General features: G+C 42.0%; 1 protein-coding gene across 1 annotated transcript in view; it reads right to left on the reverse strand.

The window, feature by feature from the left end:
• Window positions 1-26,463, reverse strand: part of NALCN (sodium leak channel, non-selective) — a 1,068,865-nt gene that overhangs the window by 522,996 nt on the left and 519,406 nt on the right. The window contains exons 11-13 of the mRNA XM_040425261.1: window positions 13,222-13,353; window positions 7,553-7,720; window positions 6,563-6,754 (exon numbers count right to left, since the gene is read on the reverse strand). Of these exons, the coding sequence (XP_040281195.1) occupies window positions 6,563-6,754; window positions 7,553-7,720; window positions 13,222-13,353 (492 nt within the window). The remainder of the gene's footprint in view (window positions 1-6,562; window positions 6,755-7,552; window positions 7,721-13,221; window positions 13,354-26,463) is intronic.

Consider the following 26,463-nt stretch of genomic DNA (forward strand, 5'->3'; position numbering starts at 1 on the left):
GCCCACGTCCCGTGGCTCCAGGCACACCCCAGCCACTGTCTAGCCCCCTCCTGTCACCTTACTGACCGTGGCCGCGGCCACAATACAATGTAATACAATGTACAATACAATGAAATGTTGTTTGGAGCAATCCTAGATGCCATGGACAGAGGAACAAGAACTGACATTTAAACTAAAGCATTACACTAGAAAAAACAAACAAACATTGCACTAGAAAGCATTACTATTCACAGTTCACAGCATATATATAGCAAGAGCAAGGTAGGAAGTGCTTATGAGTATATATACACACTGATTCAGACACCACTGCAGACAAGAGATCATCATGGGTTCACGAATGCAGCAGTCACTTTCAGTCTGTGGTAGTTTATATCCTAGGAAGGGGAAATAATCTCAGAGCATTTAGGAGACTGATTGTTTTGGGGTAAAAGCTGTTCTTCAGCCTAGTGGTGCGGGCATGTAGGGCTCTAAGACACCTACCAGAGGGTAGGGGAATGAAAAGGCTGTGGCCGGGGTGAGTTGGATCCCCGCAGATAATCTTTTCCCTGTTGCTGCAACGAGCAGTGAAGATGTCATCCAGTGATGGTAACTGAGTACCAATGATTCTTTCAGCCATTCTGATGATGCGCTTGAGGGTCTTCTTGTCCTCAGAAGAGCAGCCGGAGTACCACACTGTAATGCAGTACGTGATAACAGATTCTATGGTGCACCTGTAAAAATTGACTAGCAGCTGTTTTGGGAGTTGTGCTTTCTTCAGACTCCTCAGAAAATAAAGCCTCTGAAGGCCTTTTTTGGTAATTTCTGTTGTGTTTTTTTATCCATGACAGGTCCTGACTAATATGAACTCCCAAGAATCTGAAACTTTGAACTATTTCCACGTTTCCACCATTAATGCTAATGAGATGGTGTCCATTTCGTTTCTTCTTCCTAAAATCCAGAATTAGCTCCTTTGTTTTCTTGGTATTGAGTATGAGGTTGAGATTAGGCCTATCACGGTCGTGTCATCTGCAAATTTCATAATGGTATTGGTATTGTGAATAGGTTTACAGTAATTTGTGAAGAGGGAGTAAAGGAGAGGGCTCAACATACAGCCTTGCGGTACCCCAGTGTTTAGTGTTAAGGATGAAGAAAAGTGCTTGCCCATGCGCACGATTTGTGGTCTTTTTGTAAGAAAATCCAGTATCCAGTTGCACAGGTGTGAGCTGAGACCCAAGTTGTTTAGTTTCGTTGCCAACTTGTTGGGAGGGATGGTGTTAAAGGTGGAGCTGTAATCAATGAACAGCATCCGCACATAGCTGTCTCTCTGCTCCAGGTGTGACAGCGCAGTGTGAAGGGTAAGTGAGACAGCATCCTCAGTTGACCTATGTGCTCTGTAAGCAAACTGGTATTGGTCCATGGAGGTGCAGATCTTGCTCTTCATGTGCCTTAGGACAAGTTGTTCAAAGCACTTCATAGCAATAGGAGTGAGAGCCACCGGGCGATAATCACTTAAGGTCTTGACCCCTGCCTGTTTTGGAATTGGGACAATTGTGGAGGACTTCAGGCAAGTGGGGACAATGGCCTGCTCTAGGGAGCTGTTAAACATACTGGTAAACACCGTTTTCAGCTGTTTAGCACAGTTTTTTAGGACTTTTCCAGGAACTTCATCAGGGCCAGCTGCTTTGTGGGGATTAATGTGGTTTAAGGCCCATTCTACCTCATGTGCTCTCAGCATCAGGGAACATGATGGAGCCTCTTGCTGGGCTAATTTGATGATAGGCAGCTCATTGTCTTTGTCAAATCGTGCAAAAAAAATGATTTAGGTCATCAAGAGAGAAAGAATATCCAGTGTTGATAGAACAGGTGTTGCTCTTATAATTTGTAATGGACTTGATACCCTGCCACATGCGTCGGGAATCAGAGCTTGTAAAATGATGTTGTATTTTTGTTTACGGGACTAGCGTGAGGCCTGCTTTCCTTAGGAATGCCACCATCTCCACTACTAACTTTGTAAAGATCCTTGGGGCCGAGGAAATGCCGAACAGGAGAGCCCTGAACTTATAGTGGTGGATTCGGCCTCTGTTGTCTCTGATGGCAAACCAGAGGAACGTTTGGGAATTGGTATGGATTGGGACGTGATAGTATGCGTCTCGTAGATCTATTGTACACATTAGGATATTTGGGTTTAACAAAGGTATTGTCGACATCAGGGATTCCATCCTGAGTTTCCGATACAAGATGAATTTGTTTAAGGGTTTCAGATTTATTATCATGCGGAATGACCCCTCCTTTTTCTTTACCAGAAAAAGGTTTGAGTAGAATGCCTTCCCTTGATGTAGTGTGGGAACCTGGGTAATTACGTCCTTTTTTAGAAGGTGTTGAACTTCCTGCCATAAATTCGTCTGGAAGCGCGTTATTGAAAATCTGTTTGGGGGTTTTGAAGACAGCTGTATCCTGTATCCTGAGCCTAGGATTTCTTTTGTCCAAGCATTCTGGGAGATCATTTCCCAGGATGCCAGGAAGTTCGAGAGCCTTCCCCCCACTGTGGCATCATTGTTTTTCGTTGGGTTTAGAGTGGGAGGTAGGGAAACCCCTTCCTTTACCCCCTTTGGGGTAGCTCCAGCGCCCGGTCTTCCCTTTCCCTCTGTAAGGTCTGTCTTGATTTGAAGAGGAACGAAAGGAATAGCGGCATTTATAGGGCCGGTCTTCAGGAAACCCTTTCTTTTTATAGGAGGCTTTTTCTAGGATTTTATCTAATACGGGCCCGAATACATACTCTCCCCAGAATGGTATGGAGCAGAGTCTCATTTTAGATGTTTTATCCCCTACAGCATTTCATCCAGTGTGCTCTTCTGGCTGCGTTGGAGAGGGCACCATCCCTAGCTGAGAAACGGACCGACTCGGCCGAAGCATCAGCCAGGAAAGCGGTAGCTGATTTGAGGAGGGGTAGGGAATTTAGGATCTCCACCCTAGGGGTTTTATTTTTAATATGATCCTCTAATTCATTAAGCCAGAAGAACATGGATCTGGCCACGGAGGTTGCCGCGATATTAGATTTGATGTTAAACATGGCGGCTTCCCAAGACTTCCTTAAGAGGCTGTCGGCTTTCCTGTCCATGGGATCCTTTAACTGGGAAGCATCCTCAAAGGAAAGAGATGTTTTCTTATTCACCTTTGCTACTTGGACATTGATCTTAGGGATCTCATTAAAAATTTTGGACTCCACAGGATCGAATAGTAATCGATTCTTGAAGGCGGTGGAGACCCCTAAACATTTCTCAAGGTCAGACCACTCCTCCAGAATCATGTCCCTAATAGTCTTTGTTTTCTTAACCCGTAGGCCCCCAAACATTTCCTCCTGGATAGAATGACTTCTCTGTACCTCTTCCAACCCCATAGTTGATCTAACAGCTTTTAGGCGATCCGAAATATCCTCCATGGAAAAGTAAAAGCTACGGTTACTGTCAGACGAACCTGCGTCCGAGTACCACTCCCCCTCCTCCTGCGACTTGACCGATGGAACGTCGTCTAACACAGCCTCAGAATCGGAGGATGACGGGGATTTGGGTCTCTTCTTTTTGGGGTGGGGAGTGTCCACAGGATTGGAAGATAAATGAGACAAAGATGACCGTAGCTCTTCTTGAATTATTGTTCTAAGTTCGTCTTTTAGAGAAGGAGCTTTATCGCGGACAATATTGGAAATGCAAGCTTTACATAAATTCTTGGAGTAATTATCAGGAAGCCAGGCATTACAGGAAATGCACTTAAGGGATCTCTTGATTTTTTTTTTTGTGCCTCCTTGGAGACCTAAAAGAAAGAAAGGGGGGTTCCATGAGGAATAAAGTTTGGGGGTTGGGGGAGGGCATTATAGGCGCCAAGGAAATACTGCCCATATAATCCCACAGCCAGAAGAGAGGGGGATCAAAGAGACTCCCTGACCATAAATTAGGAACTTTTTCCCCAAAGGGGAACTCACGGTTACTGGCAGTAGCGGGTCCGACTCTTTAAGAGAGCCCTCCGTTCTGGACATTTTGGGGCCGAGCACTGCTGTAGGACACCTTCGACGTTCTGCTGGCTGCGCGGCTCCATCAAAACGCTGTGCTCGGCTTTTAGCCGACCGGAACGCCGCATCCTGCCCACGTCACTTCCGGCCGACGGAAGTGACGTCATAAGAAAAGCGCCCGAAGCGTCAGGTGCGCAAACCCGGCTAGGCCTACTGGAGGCAAGGCAGGAGATGTCGCCCCGGGAGCAGGCTCCAGATAGGACCAGAGCGAGTCCTCCCGATCCTTCCCAGGGGAGAAATCCTGAAAGGTAACATCGAGGCTTCATCTCCCTGCATACAGGGAGACCTTTCTCTGCCCTGTCCTCTGTAGGGGACAGGAAACATTGGTGTTGGTGGTGGGAGGGGGGAATTTAATCCTTTCTCTGTTGCTGCCCCCTACAGAGGTCAGGGGTCAGTCTCCTTGTATGCCGTCGTGAATACAGATTTTAAAAAATCTGTTAAAAAGTTCTGGTCCCGCTAAGCAACGCCCTGATCTGGTTAGGTCACACCCCCTCCACTCCTCAGCCGACAGGGATTGAAAAAATGAAGGTAAAAATCAACTTCTGTCAGCTGCAGAGGTGGGAGGGAGGGTGACTTTCTCCCTGCAGCTCACACTCAGACAGTACAGTGCTGCTGTCTTAGAGTGAGCTTTTCAAAAGGACACCCCCGATCCAGTAAAGGACACTGTTAAGGGGGCGGGCCCCTGTGGAGGTCACTGTCAAGGGGGTGGTATGCTGTGAAAGTCACTGTTAAAGGGGAAGGCTGCTGTAAAGGTCAAAGTTAAGGGGGTGGGCTTCTGAGGTCCAATTTTAAGGGACGGGGCACTGTGGGGGGGGGGTCAGTGTTAAGGGGGCAGGGGGCTGTAGATGTCACTGTTATAGTGGATAGTGTTGATATCTTTTAACGACACACACAAACATTAAATTAAATAGATTAAATATACCCGAGCGAAGCCGGGTCCTTCACCTAGTCCTTAATAAATGTAAAGACCCATGTGACTGTCCAGAAGAGCTGCTCATCCTGCATGATGGGATCACCTTAGCCCTGCTGTATTTGGCTTACGTGAGTGGTCCCTTGGACCTTTGTTCATCTATTTTGAATCATGATGTATTGTTAATGGCGCAATTTCAGCGTAGAGCCCTTTTTTGGACTCGGGTAACCTATTGGTGATCATTATATCACTTTGTCTCCAATGTCACTTTATCTGCATTTTGCATTATCTGCTTGATTTACCCTTTATGACTGTATCTATCCCCTGATGAACCTGGGATGGGATTTTCTTTTTAGGGTATTTTTGTTATTTATTTATTTTTTGTTAAGGTATTTTTAGGGGCACAGTAGGTTATCCTCTACCATGTCAACAGTTGCCTCTAGTTGTCCAGTAGCTCTTTTTTGGGTAATTTAACAATAGCTTGTTTTGAGCTGATTTTAGTTTATCTACATTAAAGGTTAAGTTTTATTGGTGCATGCTCTCTGTGATATCTTGATTGAAGTAATACCTTAAAGGGCATCTCTCAGCAGATTGGCACCTATGAAATTAGGTGACCTGTTGCATGTGCAGTTGGCATCTGAGTTGGTCCCATGTTCATATGCACCTACAATGCTGAAAAAATCATGTTTTAATATATGCAAATGAGCCTTTGGGAGCAATGTGGACATTGTCATTACACCCAGAGGCTCTGCTCTCTCTGCTACTGTCGAGCCCTCTGCACTTGATTGACGGGACCAGACAGTGTAAACGTCATCACACAGTTGCAGCCTTCACCTGTCAAGGTAAAAATCTGCCGACAGATGCCTTTAAAACCAAGTAAAACTGTATATATTATATTTAAAGTCTAAATTCTCTGGGGGAAAAAAAATCACATAATGTGACTGCAGTCAACCATGATGTCCTCCTGCCACATCTGTAAATTAAATGATATTTCTTTGTGTCTTAGAAACCATGGAGTCTAGAGTCCTAACTAGTGGTCACAGACATTAATTCACATGGGAGCCCGGGAGAGAGCAGAACAGGGAGTCTCCAGCCACTAAGCCAGAAGCAGTTACAGATAATGGCTAACAATCATGGACTAAGTGGTAAGACAAGTGCTTGAACTGGAGAATGGAATACAGATAAGCAATAAAAGGTGATGACATACATAGAGCTTTTGGTTGTGTTATACTGTTTTTCCACCTTCAAAAAGCAGTTCATCCTCAAATGCCATCTGACCTTTGCATAGAATTAGCTTCTAACAGTGAAAAAAGAAAAATAATAGCAATAAAAGAAACAAACCTAGGTGCGGTGCTGTTAGTGAAACGGCAACATTATTTCTTTGACCTTCAGGCAGACTTCTTACCGTGATATGGAAGTGGTGTTTTGGGGAATTACAAGCACAATGAATTAGCAAGCTAACATTATCAGACCACTTTTTTGTAATAATCAACCTCTTTTCTGTGTGACTTTCAAACACCTAATTCCTGCTTGATTATTTGACTACTTTAGAATTCAAATGCAATTCAATGGCTTCATGTATGTGAAATGCTGCCTCATTCGTTACCTACCCGAGGAAAAGTGGTGAACCGGTCTAACTCCTCCACAAAGCAGAACATCTGCAAACTGATCGCTGACATGACAATTAAGAGACTGGCGGTGAACACCACCAGACTTCCTAGTTTTTTACCAGGTCCAAAAATTTTATACACAAAGTCTTCCAAAGCAGGTGAAATCTTGATGAGTCGTACAACTCGTAGCACCTGTAATAAGAAGTATTTTTATTACATTATCTTAAACTCAGACCATCCTTTTCATTAAGCTGAAGTTGGTCAATAAACATAGTAAACATAAATTTCCCTCTTTAAAGAAAAGGAAGAGAATATAAGAATACAAAGTACATCAAATAGTACAAAATGTCATGTTTGTTAGTTCAAATAATGTTTGGATCATGATACAAGCAAAGAAATCCCAAAAGGAGCAATTTGAAAATACATTTCTAAAGCCTCATTACAAAACTCAACACTCAGCAATTTGGAAAAGCTGAATGACTGGATTACACACAGACACAACATGTATTTTCATCCAGTACACTGCACAGCTCTATTGTTGTATAAGGATGTCCAAAGGCATGCAAGTAGGTAAACTAGATTTGTATGGAATTCGCAAAGGGATTTTAAAGGGAAATTAGATTGTGGTCCTTTAGACTGATTAACTGGGATTGATGTAATTGGATAAAAACCTGTGCGATAGAAATAATATCAAATAACTAAACATAACCATTCTGTAGGTTATATGTCTTTGAACGGTTTGCTTGGCAGCTCCACTGAAGGTGGATGGTTGCCACTGTCACAACCCGATGACAAAGATGTTTTTTCATGCACACGCGTTACCAAAAAATGTAATAGGTGGTTCTGCCAAGTCCTTATATGTGAAAGCTGCTCAATCTATACAGCCTATGAGGGCATATGGGCACAGGTTGTCTTACTTGGGCATCCCATTTAATTGACAATTTAACTTGTTTTTACAAAAACAAAGTACTAAGTTTTATATATACTTACCTGGAAGTACGTAAACTGAGAGTGGTAGAGAACTGGATAAATATGAAGAGTTGTTCCAAGTACAAGGAGCAATTCAAATTTGTGAAGAGAGGAGCTAATGTAGCCTGTAAATCCTAAACACCAAATCTTCAACAATGCTTCTAGGTCAAAAAGTACAGTAAATGCTACCTGTGAAGGAAAAAGAAACACATTTACTACTCAACAGACTTCCCATAAAAATCATTGCTGGCTGTGGCAGCATTCCCTGGTAAATTAGAAGTTTCATATATAAAGATGTAAACTATATCTTAGGAGATGTTTTCAAAACAAATCTTTAAAGCATATTCATATTAGGCTGTGTTCCATTCACGTTTTTGTCCCATATTTAACACATGTTGGGAAAAAGGGTAGCAAAAGCGTAGTACACTACACTTCTCTATCCTGCAGAGTCTAGTTAAATGGATATTATTTTTTTTTTTACAATGTAATACTTCATGTATATGTTAAATGTGGGACAAGAACATAATGTGAACACAGCCGCAAAAGTCCTAATATACTCACATACGTCAGCTTTTTATTTTCAACCTGCTACCATGGGAATACTGCGAGTAGTATTCCCATGACCAGCTCCCGTCAATGACAACTGCTATCAAAATAGATGACAGATATTAAATTGTTTCTTCTCAGTAGTGATATCTGCTACTATCCAGGTTGCTTCTCTTCAGTGGAAGGAGCAGAGCAACTACGAACCTAAAAGTAGAGTGCACAGTCCCGTAAGATAAGACTGCACCCCAGATGCTGGCCACTATTGACTAGATCACAACAAACAGTAATTAAGGTATATGGCTGAAGAGAATGGACATGATTAGCGTCCATCTTGCTTGATGTCTTAGAGATGAGCGAAGTTTTGAAAAATATGATTCAGCTGATTCGCCGAAGTTCACCAAGAAATTTGATTTGGTTCCGAATTAATTTGTCACGAACACTATAAATCAGGTATACCCAGGTCACTCTTCCAAATCATATTCTTCCCACTTGGTGGCCCAATCTCAGCGTGAAGGCTTGGAATTTAACCCTTTCCTGACCACTGCAAGTAAATTTACATTGGTGGGCGCACATTTAAAAGTGGTGCACGCTGGCACGTGCAGCAGCTGCCATGGGTCCCGGGTGTCTAACGCCCACCACTGGTGGTAATGCAGGTCACGACTTTTAACCCTTCAGATGCTGTGGTCATCTGGGTGTTCCCCGGCTCCCCCGATCTCCGCCAGGGGGAGTGTTTGCAGCAGCCCATGTCTTCCTGTGTGATACTACCAGATACAGTACACAGCATCGAGGTGGGAGAACATTCCTCAAAGCAATAAAACATCCCGCAACAGGGATGAGCATAATCCTATTATAAGGTTGAGATCCCTTCATAAGGTCTGGGATCCCTCTCTACTGTGACCTTAATAGTTTTTCGCTTTTAAAATTATTAAGGATAAAACCAGATGCCGAACATGTTGGATGGATCAAACACGGCTGTTGGAATTAATGCAGCAACACTGTCCCTAGCCCATGAGTGCTTGTCGTATCTCTCCATATGCTCAGCTCAAAGGACAATGGCTGAGACCGCACGGGATGAGGGCTATATAGAGCTGTGACATTACACGGTAAGGCTACCTGTGGATTGGCTGGCTGCACGGCATTATGGGTGATTTTGCATTACCGGGCTTCTTACTTTCACTTTGTAACACGTGCAGCCGCCATTTTAGAAAACCCTGATTCATTACCACGAAACGTGAGGAAATTGGGCTTAGTTGCGAATCGAAGTTTTCCTAAACTTCAGACCAAATTCCACTTAGAATGCTTTGCTTCACTCAACACAAGTCTCCATGTATTTTTTTGTAGCACATGATGTCCCTCATCTTAGATTGGTAAATGGTTAGAGAAAGAGCAATGATGGTCTTGTGCACTCCATCATAAGGGGAGAGCTCATGTCTTAATGTGCTATAATGTAGGTTGAAAGGGATGCAAATGAGCTCTTAACAAGCTCTGCCTCTAACAGGGGCGGATTGGAAACTAAAAGTGGCCCTGGAAAAAAACATAAAAGTGGCCCCATGTTGCAGGTGGATCCAAATTGACAGAAGGCAAGGCAACATAATAAGGCATGGCCAACATATGTAGGCAGGGCCAGCAATACTATAGTGCAGAGTAATATGCCGCCTCAGCTTAACCAAATACCACAGTGCAGCACAAAATACTGCAACCTGCGCCACAGTATTGATCTGTATTGCTGACCTGAAGATGTCGACACTGCTGGCCAGGTGCATAGGAGAGAATCAGATCATTATGTACCCAGCTGGCAACCATGAGGAGGGCTTAAGTGGTCTATGGCCAATCCGCCCCTGGCCTCTGATGCCACCAGATGTAAGGCAGCTATCCTATAAGTCAATGTTCGAAATAGGCCTTCAGACCTGACTCGGATAATAAATAAGCCAGCACCTCATCTGCAGACAGCTGTTATGGGGTGATTGCCCCTCATCAGTGCACAGCAGTGAGTACTGGCTTAACTGGGTGAAAGGCCCAAGTCAGGATTTGTGGGTGTACTATCTCTGCTTGGGGAGAGTGGGCCATAAGGGGACTTATAGGCCATACAAGTACCGTACAGTATCAGGTGAGATTTTAAGAAATCACATCCACATGCTGCAAAAAAATAAATAAAATGCAGTTAAGATGACCTGCAGTGTTGATTTTAAGTCCACAACATGTTAATGTTTTCTGTAGATATCCATCATTGATGTCACTTTTTGCAATTCATAGGGTGTAATCCTTGGAAAGTGACTGCACCCTTAACGGGAATCTAGATGTTAATAATAATAATCATTTGAAGGTTTGCCAAATGCAAATGTTTGCAAGACTTACTTTCAATATATCCATTTTAACATGTCCCACAAAGGGATGTAGGAGTTGTGTCACTAAATGTCCTATTAATATAGAGAATAGGGGGGGTCATTTACAATCAGAAATACATCTTTATTAGCCATATTTCTGGCGCAGATTGCGGCGCAAAGGTTATTTGTATCGGAATCTGTGACTTTTCCCTTCTCGCGCCAGATCTAAAAAAGTGGAAGTTGCGCAAGCAGGCCCCTCTCATTCTTGATTTTCTACGTCTGTTTTAGGAATCGAAAATTGTCTAAATGTAAGCCATCCAGGAAGCTGCCTTACATTTATACTGGCGCTGGATCCACCGAAGTTAGGTAGAGGCCGGCGCCTTTACATAACTTCGGCAGATCCACCGCTAAAGCAGGGGCTTATTAAGACTGGCGTCTAAAACGTCAGTCTTAATAAATAACCCCCTCATAAATAACTCAGATGGGGCAGAAAAAAATATTGTGTCGTGCCCTACATGTTGCAGATTGGCTGTGGATTACTGCATTTTATGTTGTGGATTTAGGCTGTCTGCAGAACTGCACTGGAAGCATTCTTAGAATGTCAGAACAAAACAGCAGCATGCAACGCTACTGTCTAGTAAAATCCGGACATGGCAGAAACCTGATGGTCAGCGGGGCACTGTTGGTATCTGTCATGTGATGGATCTGATATTGTCATTTCCTTTCCTGTAGGCCTCATGCACACGGCCGTGTTCCGCAGCCGAGAGCGGTCCGTGGTAACCCGGCCGGGATTCCTTCTGACAGCAGGAAGGAATCCCGGCCGGGTTACCACGGACCGCTCTCGGCTGCGGAACACGGCCGTGTGCATGAGGCCTTACTTATATTATGGAGCAGAACCACACAAGTGAATGCAATTGTTAACAGATCTTGCTTCTGATTCACTGCAGTCCATGTAGATTAGCAAGAAATTCTGCCACATTTAAAAATATTTTTATTAAAAAATATAAATGTATTTAATATCTGGTCATAAAATTGTAATCTTGTGGGCAGCATGTGTACTGCTAAGTGCTAGTAACCTTAGCTTTGAGTTCATTAAAGGGGTTTTCCAAGATTTTTGAACTAATGACCTATCCCCAGAAAGGGGGTTCGACAGCTATTTGAGAAGGCACCAGTTGAGAAGGCACCAGTACTTGCAGTAGCTCCGTGGCCTTCTTGCAGCTTTCCCTGGGCCATTGGACATCACGTTCATTGGTTACGTGGCCTAGGCGCAGCACAGCCCCATTGAAGTGAATGGTGCCGAGCTGCGATACCAAGTAAAGCAGCTATCAAATTCACAGTCTGTGCTTGGTGAGCAGAAAGTAGGCCATAGTGCTACTACGATCGCTGATGCCTTCTCAAACAGCTCATTGGCAGAATCCCAAGTGTCGGAGCCCCATGATCAGATACTGATCACCTATCCTCAGGTTAGGTCATCAGTTCAAAAATCTCAGAAATCCCTTTTAAATATTATCAGCATTTAATGTGGTTTCAAATTAGAGCTTTACTTTTAGACTTTCCTTATGTGTTAACCACTTGCTGTTTTGTTTCCTGTTTCAGAGTAGAAATAATCTATTATCTGATTCAATGTTTGTACTGAGAGAATCAAATCTTTGTAAAAAAAAAAAATTATGCGTCAGGAAGGGGGGTAACCAGTCTTGAACTTGTTGAAGGGATTGCCCTAAAACAGGCATGCTCAACCTGCGTCCCTCCAGCTGTTGCAAAACTACAAATCCCAGCATGCTTGAACAGCCTACAGCTATCAGCCTACAGCAGGGCATTGTGGGAGTTGTAGTTTTACAACAGCTGGAGGGCCACAGGTTGAGCATGCCTGCCCTAAAACAACCTATTTCTAAACGCAGCCACACTCAGCGATTAAAGTCTAGTTCACACAGTCAGCATTTGGTCTGCGATTCCCATCAGTGTCTGTTACTGAAAACCGGGTACGGATCAAAAACACAGGACATGTGCAAATCAGTCCATTATAGCTTATCTCCGTGTAGACTCTTGGCTCTAGATAGCAATCACTGATTGAAATCACTGACCAAACAGAGACTTAGACCTAACTGATCACTGGAGGTCTAACTTTTGTAAACTACAATTCCCTCACATATCACAGAAGATTTTCTGGAGCTATACTGTAATCTATGTGTTATGGTTTATCTTCAGATCGGATCAACATTTGGAAATATGAGATCAGTAAACACAGTGAGAAAAATGCCTTCGTTAGGCATAATGACACTGCATGATAAGTGCGGTGTATGATTGTTCTTAAAGTTACATCTGCTTTTCATTTATACATTCAGCAAATATAATTAGGTTACGTAAAAACAAGAAATGGTTTTGGACAGATTCAAATCAGTTCTGTATAGAAATAAAGTATCCAAGTCAAAATGAGAACTTCCATGCATGAAGTACTCATGTGGTGACAAACCTTTGAATGAAATCAGGAACTAATTATGTTTAATATAACTATGTCCTTACAAGATGTGTCATTTAAGGTTTGAATATGTTATATAAGAGTTCCTGTCAGTTGCACTCTTAATGATAATAAGCAGCTTAGCAACCATCATGGATTGCCTACAGAGGTTCCACTCAAGCATCAGCTCATTACCACTGACATTTTCTTGCAGGAATCTAGCTTCCGGATTATTGGCTGACAGCCTTTATTCATTGTCATACAAAGGAATTCGAACAAGTTGGGAATATGTTGCTGGGGATCTTGAAGTAATGATTTCGAATGGTAACTACATAACTGCCTGAAATGGCAACTTGTACACCCACCTCGGCAAGGTAGAACTCATCGTATTGTCTTCTAAAGTTCTCCCCTTTGTAGTAGTTGCTGGCGGCGACAATTACATCTACAGCCACCATGCTTAGTATAAACATGTGGAAAATGGACGATCTCATCATTTTCTGCACATAAGGAAACAAAAGACATGAAAAACATTACTCAGGATTACATCTTTTCAACATCTCCTCTTACACATCATGTTCAAAAAGGAATGATCATATTGTGCTGGTTCCCCATAAATGAATAGATGCTTCTTGTTATAAATATGTAACAATCTGCAGTAATTTTACAAATGGTATATGGTATTCATGCAAATTGCAATCAGCATGGCTTTTAACTGTACATCAAGCGTGCTTGTGTAAGTGGAAGAGACAGGTTTATTGGGGAGGAGAATTAAAAAAATCCTTTATCTGGTGAACTGGATTTGTCATTTTGTCAAAGTAAAAGCATTGTTAATTCCACAAAGGCTAATGCAAAGCATTATCTGCCATGCTTGACATCGTAGGGCAATGTGCTTATTATAGTACATTAGTGTCAATACTTGTTTGTACTGCATTGTGTATGACGCTTTTACATTTGTACATAACAAAATATTTCCTATCCAATGTGATATGTGATTCAGAAAACAGAAGTGCAAGTAGACATGGAAAGAAATGCAAAAGGTACAAGACCTATTTCACAAATGTCCACGGTACAGATAATGTTCGGGTACTGTCATTAATATATGGGTATAGATGGACCTTGCTAGTACTATTGGTTCTGTTACAGCTACAGTAAGGACTAGCTTAGAGGTCCCATTGAAATCTAACTTTAAATAAAATGGTTTCAAGTTAACATTCCTGGACGGTGAAGTTTGCACATTCACATGGAATGAACTAATGTGATTTAACATTGCCAAAGTAATAAAATGTTACATTACTGTGTCTAATGCTACATCTCATCCAACCCACTGACCCAGATTGTACAAAACACTTAAAGATTAACAGCAATGACTCATACAGTGTGCGACTTAAAGGACAAATCAACCTAATAGAATTAGATCTTACATAAACCAAACATCCAGAAACATTCTTAAAGACATAAGTATTTCATATTTGATATCTAAATGCTAAATGCAGACCATCAGTTCTGACCATTCCCAAAGCTCATTGAAGTTTTATTTAATTCAGTTATGTTCTGCTACAATGAATCTTTTCATAAAGCGATTTATTCTTACATAAACCAAATAAGGCTACTTTCACACTAACATTGTGGGTCATGACAGACCCGTCTTGCTCCACATCCCAGGACGGAAAACAAACCGCAGCATGCTGCCGTTTGCTCTCCGGTATGAGAATGGAACAGAATGCATTTTGGAGCATTCCGTTCTGTTCAGTTACGTTTTGTCCCCATTGACAATGAATGGGGACCAAACTGAAGCGTTTTTTTCCCGGTATTGAGACCCCATGACAGATCTCAATACCGGAAAATATTAACACTAGTGTGAAAGTAGCCTAACAAGAATGTTCTTCAATACATTAGTAAACATGATAAAACTTTAAAGAACTTGACATTTTTGCTATAACGATCCTTCTCATAAATTATGTCTTATGGTAAATTATCATCACTTTATATTATTATTATTATCATCATTATATTCCTTTTGCTATTATTTTTTTTTTAGCTTTCGTTGCTGTGAATTTCTAGTAACTGAAGAACTGGATTACTGCATGAACTAGCATGACTGATGTGGGCGTTTAAAGCAGTTGATTTGTCTAAATCAATTCTACCCAACTCATATATGCTCCAATTGCCCTGAAAATTGGTGTATAGCACTCGTAGGACTCTCTCAAAAAGCAGAGAAGAAAGTCATAGAGGATGAGAGAAAGAGACCCAAGAATAACACTCCACTGGAAAAGAGACATGTATGTCAGTTCTTCAAAAAGGAAAATAATACTGCTTGTCCTCATATAACATTTCTCTGAATGAGACGTGCAAGTCAGCTCTCCTTCCAAAAGTAAAGAGACTTGCGTGTCTCTTTTCCAGTGAAGTTTTAAGCCTTATTCACACATCAGTGATTTACAGACATGTGCTGTTCGTGTTCTCCATTCGCCACACGTTTACTCATTTTAATGTGTGTATTTAAACATGTATTAGCACGGTTTGCTGGTCTTGGGCTTTAGCATGGAGGCATGCTCTATTTTGTCCACATAAGGATCCATTATGCCCATTATAATCTATGGGCCTGTGAAAAACACAAACCCAACACGGACACCATCCATGTTTCACAGACCATTTATAGGAGATGCTCTGAAAATTATTTTTCAGCTGTGCAGTGTCAGTGGAACACGGATGACACACAGAGCAAAAAATGGACACAAGGACAAAATATAGATTCTTCACAGATGAATCACTGACCCTCTTATCATGGATTTTATCATGGACTGGTGTGTGAATGAGGCTTTACACGTGGGTCTCTCTCTGATTCGCCCAGGTTCGTTAGAATCCGATTTTTTGGGGAAAATTTAGGATGAATTCCAAATCGATAAAATTGATTCATTCATGTCTACCATACAGTAAAACTAATATGTATCTGGGTAGTGTTATTTGTTTAAATGATGTATTATCTGCTCTCCTGGCTGTTAAAATAACTATTGTAGGTGACAATCAATGTAGCTTCGTGCCAGAAAAGTAAATTATGTGTAAAGAAGTTCCAGTACACTTTCCAAACATTTTTAGCTGCTCCCATGACAAATAAGCAACTCTACTTATCATCTGACTGGTTTTAAAGGGTATCTGTCAGCAGATTTGTCCATATGAAACTGGCTGACCTGTTACATGTGCACTTCGCAGCTGATGGCATCTATGTTGGTCTCATGTTCATATGTGCCCACATTATACTTTAATATATGCAAATGAGCTTCTAGGAGCAACAAGGGTGTTGTCATTACATCTAGAGGATCCGCTCTCTCTGGAACTGCAGTGCCCTCTGCAGTCTGATTGGCAGGCGTGATGAGGTTTTCACTGCCTCTAGGTGTAATGACAACGCCCCCGTTGCTCCTAGAGGCTCATTTGCATAAACAACAGCATCATTTTCTCAGTAAAAAAGGCACATATGAACATGGGACCAACACAGATGCCTTCAGGTGCCAAGTGCACATGTAACAGGTCAGCCAGTTTCATATGTCCAAATCTGCTGACAGATCTGCCCTTTATATCTTTTCTCTATAACAGAATATTTCAAAAGTAAAAAATAGCAACAAATTCACATTCTACTTTACAAGATTTCAAGAAAAATTATCTTAATGTCATTTTGAGATGTACGGTATACTGGGAAAATGTTGTTGTCAAAGTCCTTCCAAAGTATCAAAAATGTGTAAAATCACACACCATTCTTGTCACATTTTCTGGTAAGTGGAAAAAAAAAATCAAGTTGTTGATTCCTACTCTATGTGTGAAGTCTGTGCACAAGCTTACATAATTTTTTGCATGTGTTGTCAAGTTGGACACTAAGGCCTCATGCACACGACTGTTTTTGTGGTCCGCATCGGAGCCGCATTTTTTGCGGCTCGGGTGCGGACCCATTCACTTCAATGGTGCCGCAAAAGATGCGGACAGCAATCCGTGTGCTGTCCGCATCCGAGGCAAAAAAAATATAGCATGTCCTATTCTTGTCCGTTTTGCGGACAAGAATAGGCATTTCTACCATGGGCCGCCCGTTTCGTTCCGCAAATTGCGGAAGGCACACTGGCAGCTTCAGTTTTTTTGCGGATCGGCGGTTTGCGGACCGCAAAAAACGGTACGGTCATGTGCATGAGGCCTAACTGACAGAAGTTTTAATGTAAACTTCAGCTTTGTTTGCATAGTTTAAAATGGTCAAATTTCATAATACAAACTGCATACATTATTAAAGAGGTTGTCCGGTTTCAGAGCTGAACCCAGACATATCCCCATTTTCACCCAGGCAGCCCCCCTGACTTGATCATCATAGCAGTTCATGCTCCAATGCTCTCCTATGCCCTGCGCTAAATTGCGCAGGGCAAAGGCATTTTTTGGTGTTCCGGTGACATAACGGGCTCTCCATGGGGCTGCCAGGCAGAGGCTTCCGGCCAGCAGGAAGCCCGGTGGTGTCACCGGAATTGATGGGCGGGCTTTAGAGCTGCCCTAGCCTGTAAAACGGCTAGGGCAGCACTAAAGCCCGCCCATCAGAGCCGGTGACGTCACCGAACACACTGCTGAGCAGAAGCCTCCGCCCAGCAGTGTGTTATTGTAAATAAAAGAGCCCTTGCCCTGCGCGATCCAGCGTAGGGCAGAGGAGAGTATTGGAGCATAGAATGCTATGATGCTAACATCAGGGGGGCTGCCTGGGTGAAATTATGGGTATGTCCGAGTTCAGAGCTGAACCCGGACATACCCATAATTTCACCCCGGCAGCCCCCCTGACTTGAGCATCAGGATTGACCACGGCATCGGAGAGGTTAAATGTCCGCAATCGGCATTACTGCCAGTTGCGGACATTAGCCGCAGGTGTCTGCTATAAGAAACAGCAGTCCATCCATGGCTATGGCACCCGCTCTGCTCAGGAGTGGGTGCCATCTTTAACCCCTTAAGGACTCTGCCATATTTCACCTTAAGGACCAGGCCATTTTTTGCAAATCTGACATGTGTCACTTTATGTGGTTCTAACTTTAAAACGCTTTTACTTATCCAGGCCATTCTGAGATTGTTTTCTTGTCACATATTGTACTTCACGACAGTGATAAAATTGTGTAAAAAAAATTCATTTTTATATTTTTTTTAAATATCAAATTTACAAAAAATTAGCAAATTTCCACATTTCAATTTCTCAACTTTTATAATAGATAGTAATACCTCTAAAAATAATTATTACTTTACATTCCCCATATATCGACTTTATGTTTGAATCATTTTGTGAATGCCATTTTATTTTTTGGAGACGTTAGAAGGCTTAGAAGTTTAGAAGCAAATCTTGAAATTTTTCAGAAAATTTCCAAAGCCCACTTTTTAACGACCAGTTCAGTTCTGAAGTCACTTTGTGAGGCTTACATAATAGAAACCACCCAAAAATGACCCCATTTTACACTGCGTGCAGAATTATTAGGCAAATGAGTATTTTGACCACATCATCCTCTTTATGCATGTTGTCTTACTCCAAGCTGTATAGGCTCGAAAGCCTACTACCAATTAAGCATATTAGGTGATGTGCATCTCTGTAATGAGAAGGGGTGTGGTCTAATGACATCAACACCCTATATTAGGTGTGCATAATTATTAGGCAACTTCCTTTCCTTTGGCAAAATGGGTCAAAAGAAGGACTTGACAGGCTCAGACAAGTCAAAAATAGTGAGATATCTTGCAGAGGGATGCAGCACTCTTAAAATTGCAAAGCTTCTGAAGCGTGATCATCGAACAATCAAGCGTTTCATTCAAAATAGTCAACAGGGTCGCAAGAAGCGTGTGGAAAAACCAAGGCGCAAAATAACTGCCCATGAACTGAGAAAAGTCAAGCGTGCAGCTGCCAAGATGCCACTTGCCACCAGTTTGGCCATATTTCAGAGCTGCAACATCACTGGAGTGCCCAAAAGCACAAGGTGTGCAATACTCAGAGACATGGCCAAGGTAAGAAAGGCTGAAAGGCGACCACCACTGAACAAGACACACAAGCTGAAACGTCAAGACTGGGCCAAGAAATATCTCAAGACTGATTTTTCTAAGGTTTTATGGACTGATGAAATGAGAGTGAGTCTTGATGGGCCAGATGGATGGGCCCGTGGCTGGATTGGTAAAGGGCAGAGAGCTCCAGTCCGACTCAGACGCCAGCACGGTGGAGGTGGAGTACTGGTTTGGGCTGGTATCATCAAAGATGAGCTTGTGGGGCCTTTTCGGGTTGAGGATGGAGTCAAGCTCAACTCCCAGTCCTACTGCCAGTTTCTGGAAGACACCTTCTTCAAGCAGTGGTACAGGAAGAAGTCTGCATCCTTCAAGAAAAACATTATTTTCATGCAGGACAATGCTCCATCACACGCGTCCAAGTACTCCACAGCGTGGCTGGCAAGAAAGGGTATAAAAGAAGAAAATCTAATCACATGGCCTCCTTGTTCACCTGATCTGAACCCCATTGAGAACCTGTGGTCCATCATCAAATGTGAGCTTTACAAGGAGGGAAAACAGTACACCTCACTGAACAGTGTCTGGGAGGCTGTGGTTGCTGCTGCACGCAATGTTGATGGTGAACAGATCAAAACACTGACAGAATCCATGGATGGCAGGCTTTTGAGTGTCCTTGCAAAGAAAGGTGGCTATATTGGTCACTGATTTGTTTTTGTTTTGTTTTTGAATGTCAGAAATGTATATTTGTGAATGTTGAGATGTTATATTGGTTTCACTGGTAAAAATAAATAATTGAAATGGGTATATATTTGTTTTTTGTTAAGTTGCCTAATAATTATGCACAGTAATAGTCACCTGCACACACAGATATCCCCCTAAAATAGCTAAAACTAAAAACAAACTAAAAACTACTTCCAAAAATATTCAGCTTTGATATTAATGAGTTTTTTGGGTTCATTGAGAACATGGTTGTTGTTCAATAATAAAATTAATCCTCAAAAATACAACTTGCCTAATAATTCTGCACTCCCTGTACAAACTACACCTCTCAAGGTATTCAAAACTGATTTTACTAACTTTATTAATCATTTAGGTGTTCCACAAGAATTAATGGAAAATGGAGATGAAATTTTAGAATTTAACTTTTTGGGCAGATTTTCCATTTTAATAATTTTTTTCCAGTAACAAAGCAAGGGTTAACAGCCAAACAAAACTCAATATTTATTGCCCTGATTCTGTAGTTTACAGAAACACCCCATATGCGGTCTTAAACTGCTATACGGGCACACGGCAGGGCGCAAAAGGAAAGGAACGCCATATGTTTTGGACTGTTTTTATGACACCATGTCCCATTTGAAGCACCCCAATACACCCTTTAAGTAGAAACTCCAAAAAAGTTACCCCATTTTGGAAACTACGGGATAAGGTGGCAGTTTTGTTGGTACTATTTTAGGGTACATATAAATTTTGGTTGCTCTATATTATTCTTTTTGTGAGGCAAGGTAACAAGAAAATACAGTCAGGTCCATAAATATTGGGACATCGACACAATGCTAACTTTTTTGGCTCTATACACCACCACAATGGATTTAAAATGAAATGAACAAGATGTGCTTTAACTGCAGACTGTCAGCTTTAATTTGAGGGTATTTACATCCAAATCAGGTAATTGGTGTAGGAATTACAACAGTTTGAATATGTGTCTCTCACTTGTTAAAGAACCAAAAGTAATGGCACAATTGGCTTCTCAGCTGTCCAATGGCCAGGCGTGTGTTATTCCCTCATTATAGCAATCACAATGAGCAGATAAAAGGTCCAGAGTTCATTTCAAGTGTGCTATTTGTATTTGGAATCTGTTGCTGTCAACTCTCAAGATAAGATCCAAAGAGCTGTCACTATCAGTGAAGCAAGCCATCATTAGGCTAAAAAAAACTAAATAAACCTATCAGAGAGATAGCAAAAACATTAGGCATGGCCAAAACAACTGTTTGGAACATTCTTAAAAAGAAGGAACTCACCGGTGAGCTCAGCAACACCAAAAGACCTAGAAGACCACGGAAAACAACTGTGGTGGAAGACCGAAGAATTATTTCCCTGGTGAAGAAAACACCCTTCACAACAGTTGGCCAGATCAAGAACACTCTCCAGGAGGTAGGTGTATGTGTGTCAAAGTCAACAATCAAGAGAAGACTTCACCAGAGTGAATACAGAGGGTTCACCACAAGATGTAAACCATTGGTGAGCCTCAAAAACAGGAAGGCCAGATTAGAGCTTGCCAAACGACATCTAAAAAAGCCTTCACAGTTCTGGAACAACATCCTATGGACAGATGAGACCAAGATCAACTTGTACCAGAGTGATGGGAAGAGAAGGGTATGTTGAAGGAAAGGAACTGCTCATGATCCTAAGCATACCACCTCATCAGTGAAGCATGGTGGTGGTAGTGTCATGGCGTGGGCATGTATGGCTGCCAATGGAACTGGTTCTCATGTATTTATTAAGGATGTGACTGCTGACAAAAGCAGCAGGATAAATTCTGAAGTGTTTCGGGCAATATTATTTGCTCATATTTAGCCAAATGCTTCAGAAGTCATTGGACGGAGCTTCACAGTGCAGATGGACAATGACCCAAAGCATACTGCAAAAGCAACCAAAGAGTTTTTTAAGGGAAAGAAGTGGAATGTTATGCAATGGCTAAGTCAATCACCTGACCTGAATCCGATTAAGCATGCATTTCACTTGCTGAAGACAAAACCGAAGGGAAAATGCCCCAAGAACAAGCAGGAACTGAAGACAGTTGCAGTAGAGGCCTGGCAGAGCATCACCAGGGATGAAACCCAGCATCTGGTGATGTCTATGCGTTCCAGACTTCAGGCTGTAATTGACTGCAAAGGATTTGCAACCAAGTATTAAAAAGTGAAAGTTTGATTTATGATTATTATTTTGTCCCATTACTTTTGGTTCCTTAACAAGTGGGAGGCACATATGCAAACTGTTGCAATTCCTACACCGTTCACCTGATTTGGATGTAAATACCCTCAAATTAAAGCTGACAGTCTGCAGTTAAAGCACATCTAGTCCGTTTCATTTCAAATCCATTGTGGTGGTGTATAGAGCCAAAAATGTTAGAATTGTGTCAATGTCCCAATATTTATGGACCTGACTGTAGCTGTTTTGGCACCGTTTTTATTTTTTGTTATTTACAACGTTCATCTGATAGGTTAGATCATGTGCTATTTTTATAGAACAGGTTGTTACGGATGCTACAATATTTGGTTGTTTGTTTCAGTTTTACATAATAAAGTATATTTTGAAAAATTATTTTTTGTGTCTCCACATTTTGAAAGCCATAGTTTTTTTATTTTCTGTGTGGGATGAGATGACGGTTTGATTGGCACTATTTTGGGGTGCATATGAATTTTTGATCGCTTGCTATTACACTTTTTGTGATGTAAGGTGACAAAAAAATGACTTTTTTGACAGTTATTTTTTTTACGGTGTTCACCTGGGGGGTTAGGTCATGTGATATTTTTATACAGCAGGTTCTTACGGACTTGGCGATACCTAATATGTATACAATTTTTTTATTTACTTCCGTTTTACACAATAACAGCATTTTTTACACCAAAAAAATGATGTTTTAGTGTCTCCATATTCTGAGAGCCATAGTTTTTTTGATATTTTGGGTGATTGTCTTAGGTAGGGGATTTTTTGCAGGATGAGGTGATGGTTAGATTGGTACTATTTTGGGGGTATACGCCTTTTTGATCGCTTGGTGTTGTACTTTTAGTGATGTAAGGTGACAAATTAATAAGATTTTTCAAATTTTTTCAAAATTTATTTTGGGAAATGGAAGGTTTTTTTTTTTACTTGAAACTTTAAATTTTTTTGTAAAACTTTATTTTTTTTACTTTTATTTTTGTCCCACTCAGGGACTTCAACTTTTGGGGGGGTCTAATCCCCTTTACAATGCTTTACAATGCTTCTGTATTGGAATGCATTGGCTGAATCTCACAGGCTGTCACAGATGGCAGGCACGATGCCTAAGGAAGGCATCGGGCTGCCTTCCCTGCCATCGGGTCCCCATCACAGCAGTGCGGAGACCCGATGGCTGCTTCCTCTCTGCACGGACATTGCACGTACCGCAGTCAGCGCTGACCGTGGAACATCAAGGATTCACCGATGCTGGCGCATGCAGCAGGGCTATCAGTGACTATCGGACCCCTGCCACGGATGGGTCGGGCGCAGCTCCTGCACCTGCCCGATCACCGTGCCATACATGAATGGCGCTGGTTCTTAAGTCATGGACATCTGCGTCGTACATGTACGGTGTGGGACCTTAAGGGGTTAAAGATCCGGCCAGCGCCGTACTAGTATGGAACTGTTCGGGAAAGGGTTAAGAAAAACGATCATAACTCGTGAACAAACAGAGCCTCGCATCAACAAAAGAAATACAGCGTTTTAATGAGATGAACCCCAGCTATGTGTCTATGCAGACTGTTAGATAGGGAGGTCACTGGTGGCAGATTCCCTTCAAATATCAAATAACAAATATGTATACTATCGTAAATGTCTTTGTAGAAGTCTGTGTACTAAGAAAGTTCCTTTGTTTGTTCCTTCTTCTCCTGATATCTTCGGAATTAGCTTCCCTAGCAATTTTGGCATATTATACTTCAGGGGTAATGACATCAGCTCCATTCTTTCATTACATGTCCTACAACAGTGTTGTGCCTATGCAGTGGCATACATAGAGAAGTAAGGGCCCCATAGCAAGGATCAAACCAGGCCCCCCACACAGAACAGAAGGGTTTCCGCCTAAACCCCTTTCAATGACCCTTGGGCCATTTTTCCACTGCCTCATTTGCAAAAAGTTTTTCTTTTATAGGGTAGAGTCCTGACAAAGTTTTCGCCTCCAGTAGAAGAGGAGATGATCCCAACTAAGAACGGGCCTCCTGTTGCCCTGGGCCCCATAGCAGTCGCATGGTCTTCCGCTATGGTAGTTACGCCCCTGTGCCTGCACATGACCGCACAATAGAAAAAGGTAATCCGTCTTAATCCTGCTTCCCTACACAAACATAATTACACCTGAATGTATTCACCCTATGTACGTAGCACTTGTATGTTCATATTTTTTAAGCCACATTCTATAGCATAGCACAGCAAGAAATTCTCAAGGTACACAAATACATACACGTATCTAAAATACATTTTTTTTAGGCCAAAAGTGCATATATGTTACAGTGCCTTGCAAAAGTATTCACCCCCCTCTCATCTAAGTGATCTTAGGTTAAGATTCTTAAGCGGGTTGTTTGTTATATTATGGGGTGTACAGTCGTGGCCAAAAGTTTTGAGAATGACACAAATATTCGTTTTCACAAAGTTTGCTGCTAAACTGCTTTTAGATCTTTGTTTCAGTTGTTTCTGTGATGTAGTGAAATATAATTACACGCACTTCATACGTTTCAAAGGCTTTGCAGTGTTGGCCCTTCTTTTTCAGGACCTCTGCAATTCGACTGGGCATGCTCTCAATCAACTTCTGGGCCAATTCCTGACTGATAGCAACCCATTCTTTCATAATCACTTCTTGGAGTTTGTCAGAATTAGTGGGTTTTTGTTTGTCCACCTGCCTCTTGAGGATTGACCAAAAGTTCTCAATGGGATTAAGATCTGGGGAGTTTCCAGGCCATGGACCCAAAATGTCAATGTTTTGGTCCCCGAGCCACTTAGTTATCACTTTTGCCTTATGGCACGGTGCTCCATCGTGCTGGAAAATGCATTGTTCTTCACCAAACTGTTGTTGGATTGTTGGAAGAAGTTGCTGTTGGAGGGTGTTTTGGTACCATTCTTTATTCATGGCTGTGTTTTTGGGCAAAATTGTGAGTGAGCCCACTCCCCTGGATGAGAAGCAACCCCACACATGAATGGTCTCAGGATGCTTTACTGTTGGCATGACACAGGACTGATGGTAGCACTCAGCTTTTCTTCTCCTGACAAGCCTTTTTTCCAGATGCCCCAAACAATCGGAAAGAGGCTTCATCGGAGAATATGACTTTGCCCCAGTCCTCAGCAGTCCATTCACCAAACTTTCTGCAGAAGATCAATCTGTCCCTGATGTTTTTTTTGGAGAGAAGTGGCTTCTTTGCTGGCCTTCTTGACACCAGGCCATCTTCCAAAAGTCTTCGCCTCACTGTGCGTGCAGATGCGCTTACACCTGCCTACTGCCATTCCTGAGCAAGCTCTGCACTGGTGGCACTCCGATCCTGCAGCTGAATCCTCTTTAGGAGACAATCCTGGCGCTTGCTGGACTTTCTTGGACGCCCTGAAGCCTTCTTAACAAGAATTGAACCTCTTTCCTTGAAGTTCTTGCTGATCCTATAAATTGTTGATTGAGGTGCAATCTTAGTAGCCACAATATCCTTGCCTGTGAAGCCATTTTTATGCAATGCAATGATGGCTGCACGCATTTCTTTGCAGGTCACCATGGTTAACAATGGAAGAACAATGATTTCAAGCATCACCCTCCTTTTAACATGTCAAGTCTGCCATTTTAACCCAATCAGCCTGACATAATGATCTCCAGCCTTGTGCTCGTCAACATTCTCACCTGAGTTAACAAGACGATTACTGAAATGATTCAGCAGGTCCTTTAATGACAGCAATGAAATGCAGTGGAAAGTTTTTTTTGGGATTAAGTTTATTTTCATGGAAAAGAAGGACTATGCAATTCATCTGATCACTCTTCATAACATTCTGGAGTATATGCAAATTGTTATTATAAAAACTTAAGCAGCAATTTCCAATATTTATGTAATTCTCAAAACTTTTGGCCACGACTGTATGTTGTGTGAAACGGGATTGCACATCTCAGAAGTATGGTCATATACACTCACCTAAAGAATTATTAGGAACACCTGTTCTATTTCTCATTAATGCAATTATCTAGTCAACCAATCACATGGCAGTTGCTTCAATGCATTTAGGGGTGTAGTCCTGGTCAAGACAATCTCCTGAACTCCAAACTGAATGTCAGAATGGGAAAGAAAGGTGATTTAAGCAATTTTGAGCGTGGCATGGTTGTTGGTGCGGGCCGGTCTGAGTATTTCACAATCTGCTCAGTTACTGGGATTTTCACGCACAACCATTTCTAGGGTTTACAAAGAATGGTGTGAAAAGGGAAAAACATCCAGTATGTGGCAGTCCTGTGGGCAAAAATGCCGTGTGGATGCTAGAGGTCAGAGGAGAATGGGCCGACTGATTCAAGCTGATAGAAGAGCAACGTTGACTGAAATAACCACTCGTTACAACCGAGGTATGCAGCAAAGCATTTGTGAAGCCACAACACGCACAACCTTGAGGCGGATGGGCTACAACAGCAGAAGACCACACCGGGTACCACTCATCTCCACTACAAATAGGAAAAAGAGGCTACAATTTGCACGAGCTCACCAAAATTGGACTGTTGAAGACTGGAAAAATGTTGCCTGGTCTGATGAGTCTCGATTTCTGTTGAGACATTCAAATGGTAGAGTCCGAATTTGGCGTAAACAGAATGAGAACATGTATCCATCCTCTGATGGCTACTTCCAGCAGGATAATGCACCATGTCAGAAAGCTCGAATCAT

Source organism: Bufo bufo, chromosome 3 (assembly GCF_905171765.1).
Source record: "Bufo bufo chromosome 3, aBufBuf1.1, whole genome shotgun sequence".
NCBI lineage: Eukaryota > Metazoa > Chordata > Amphibia > Anura > Bufonidae > Bufo > Bufo bufo.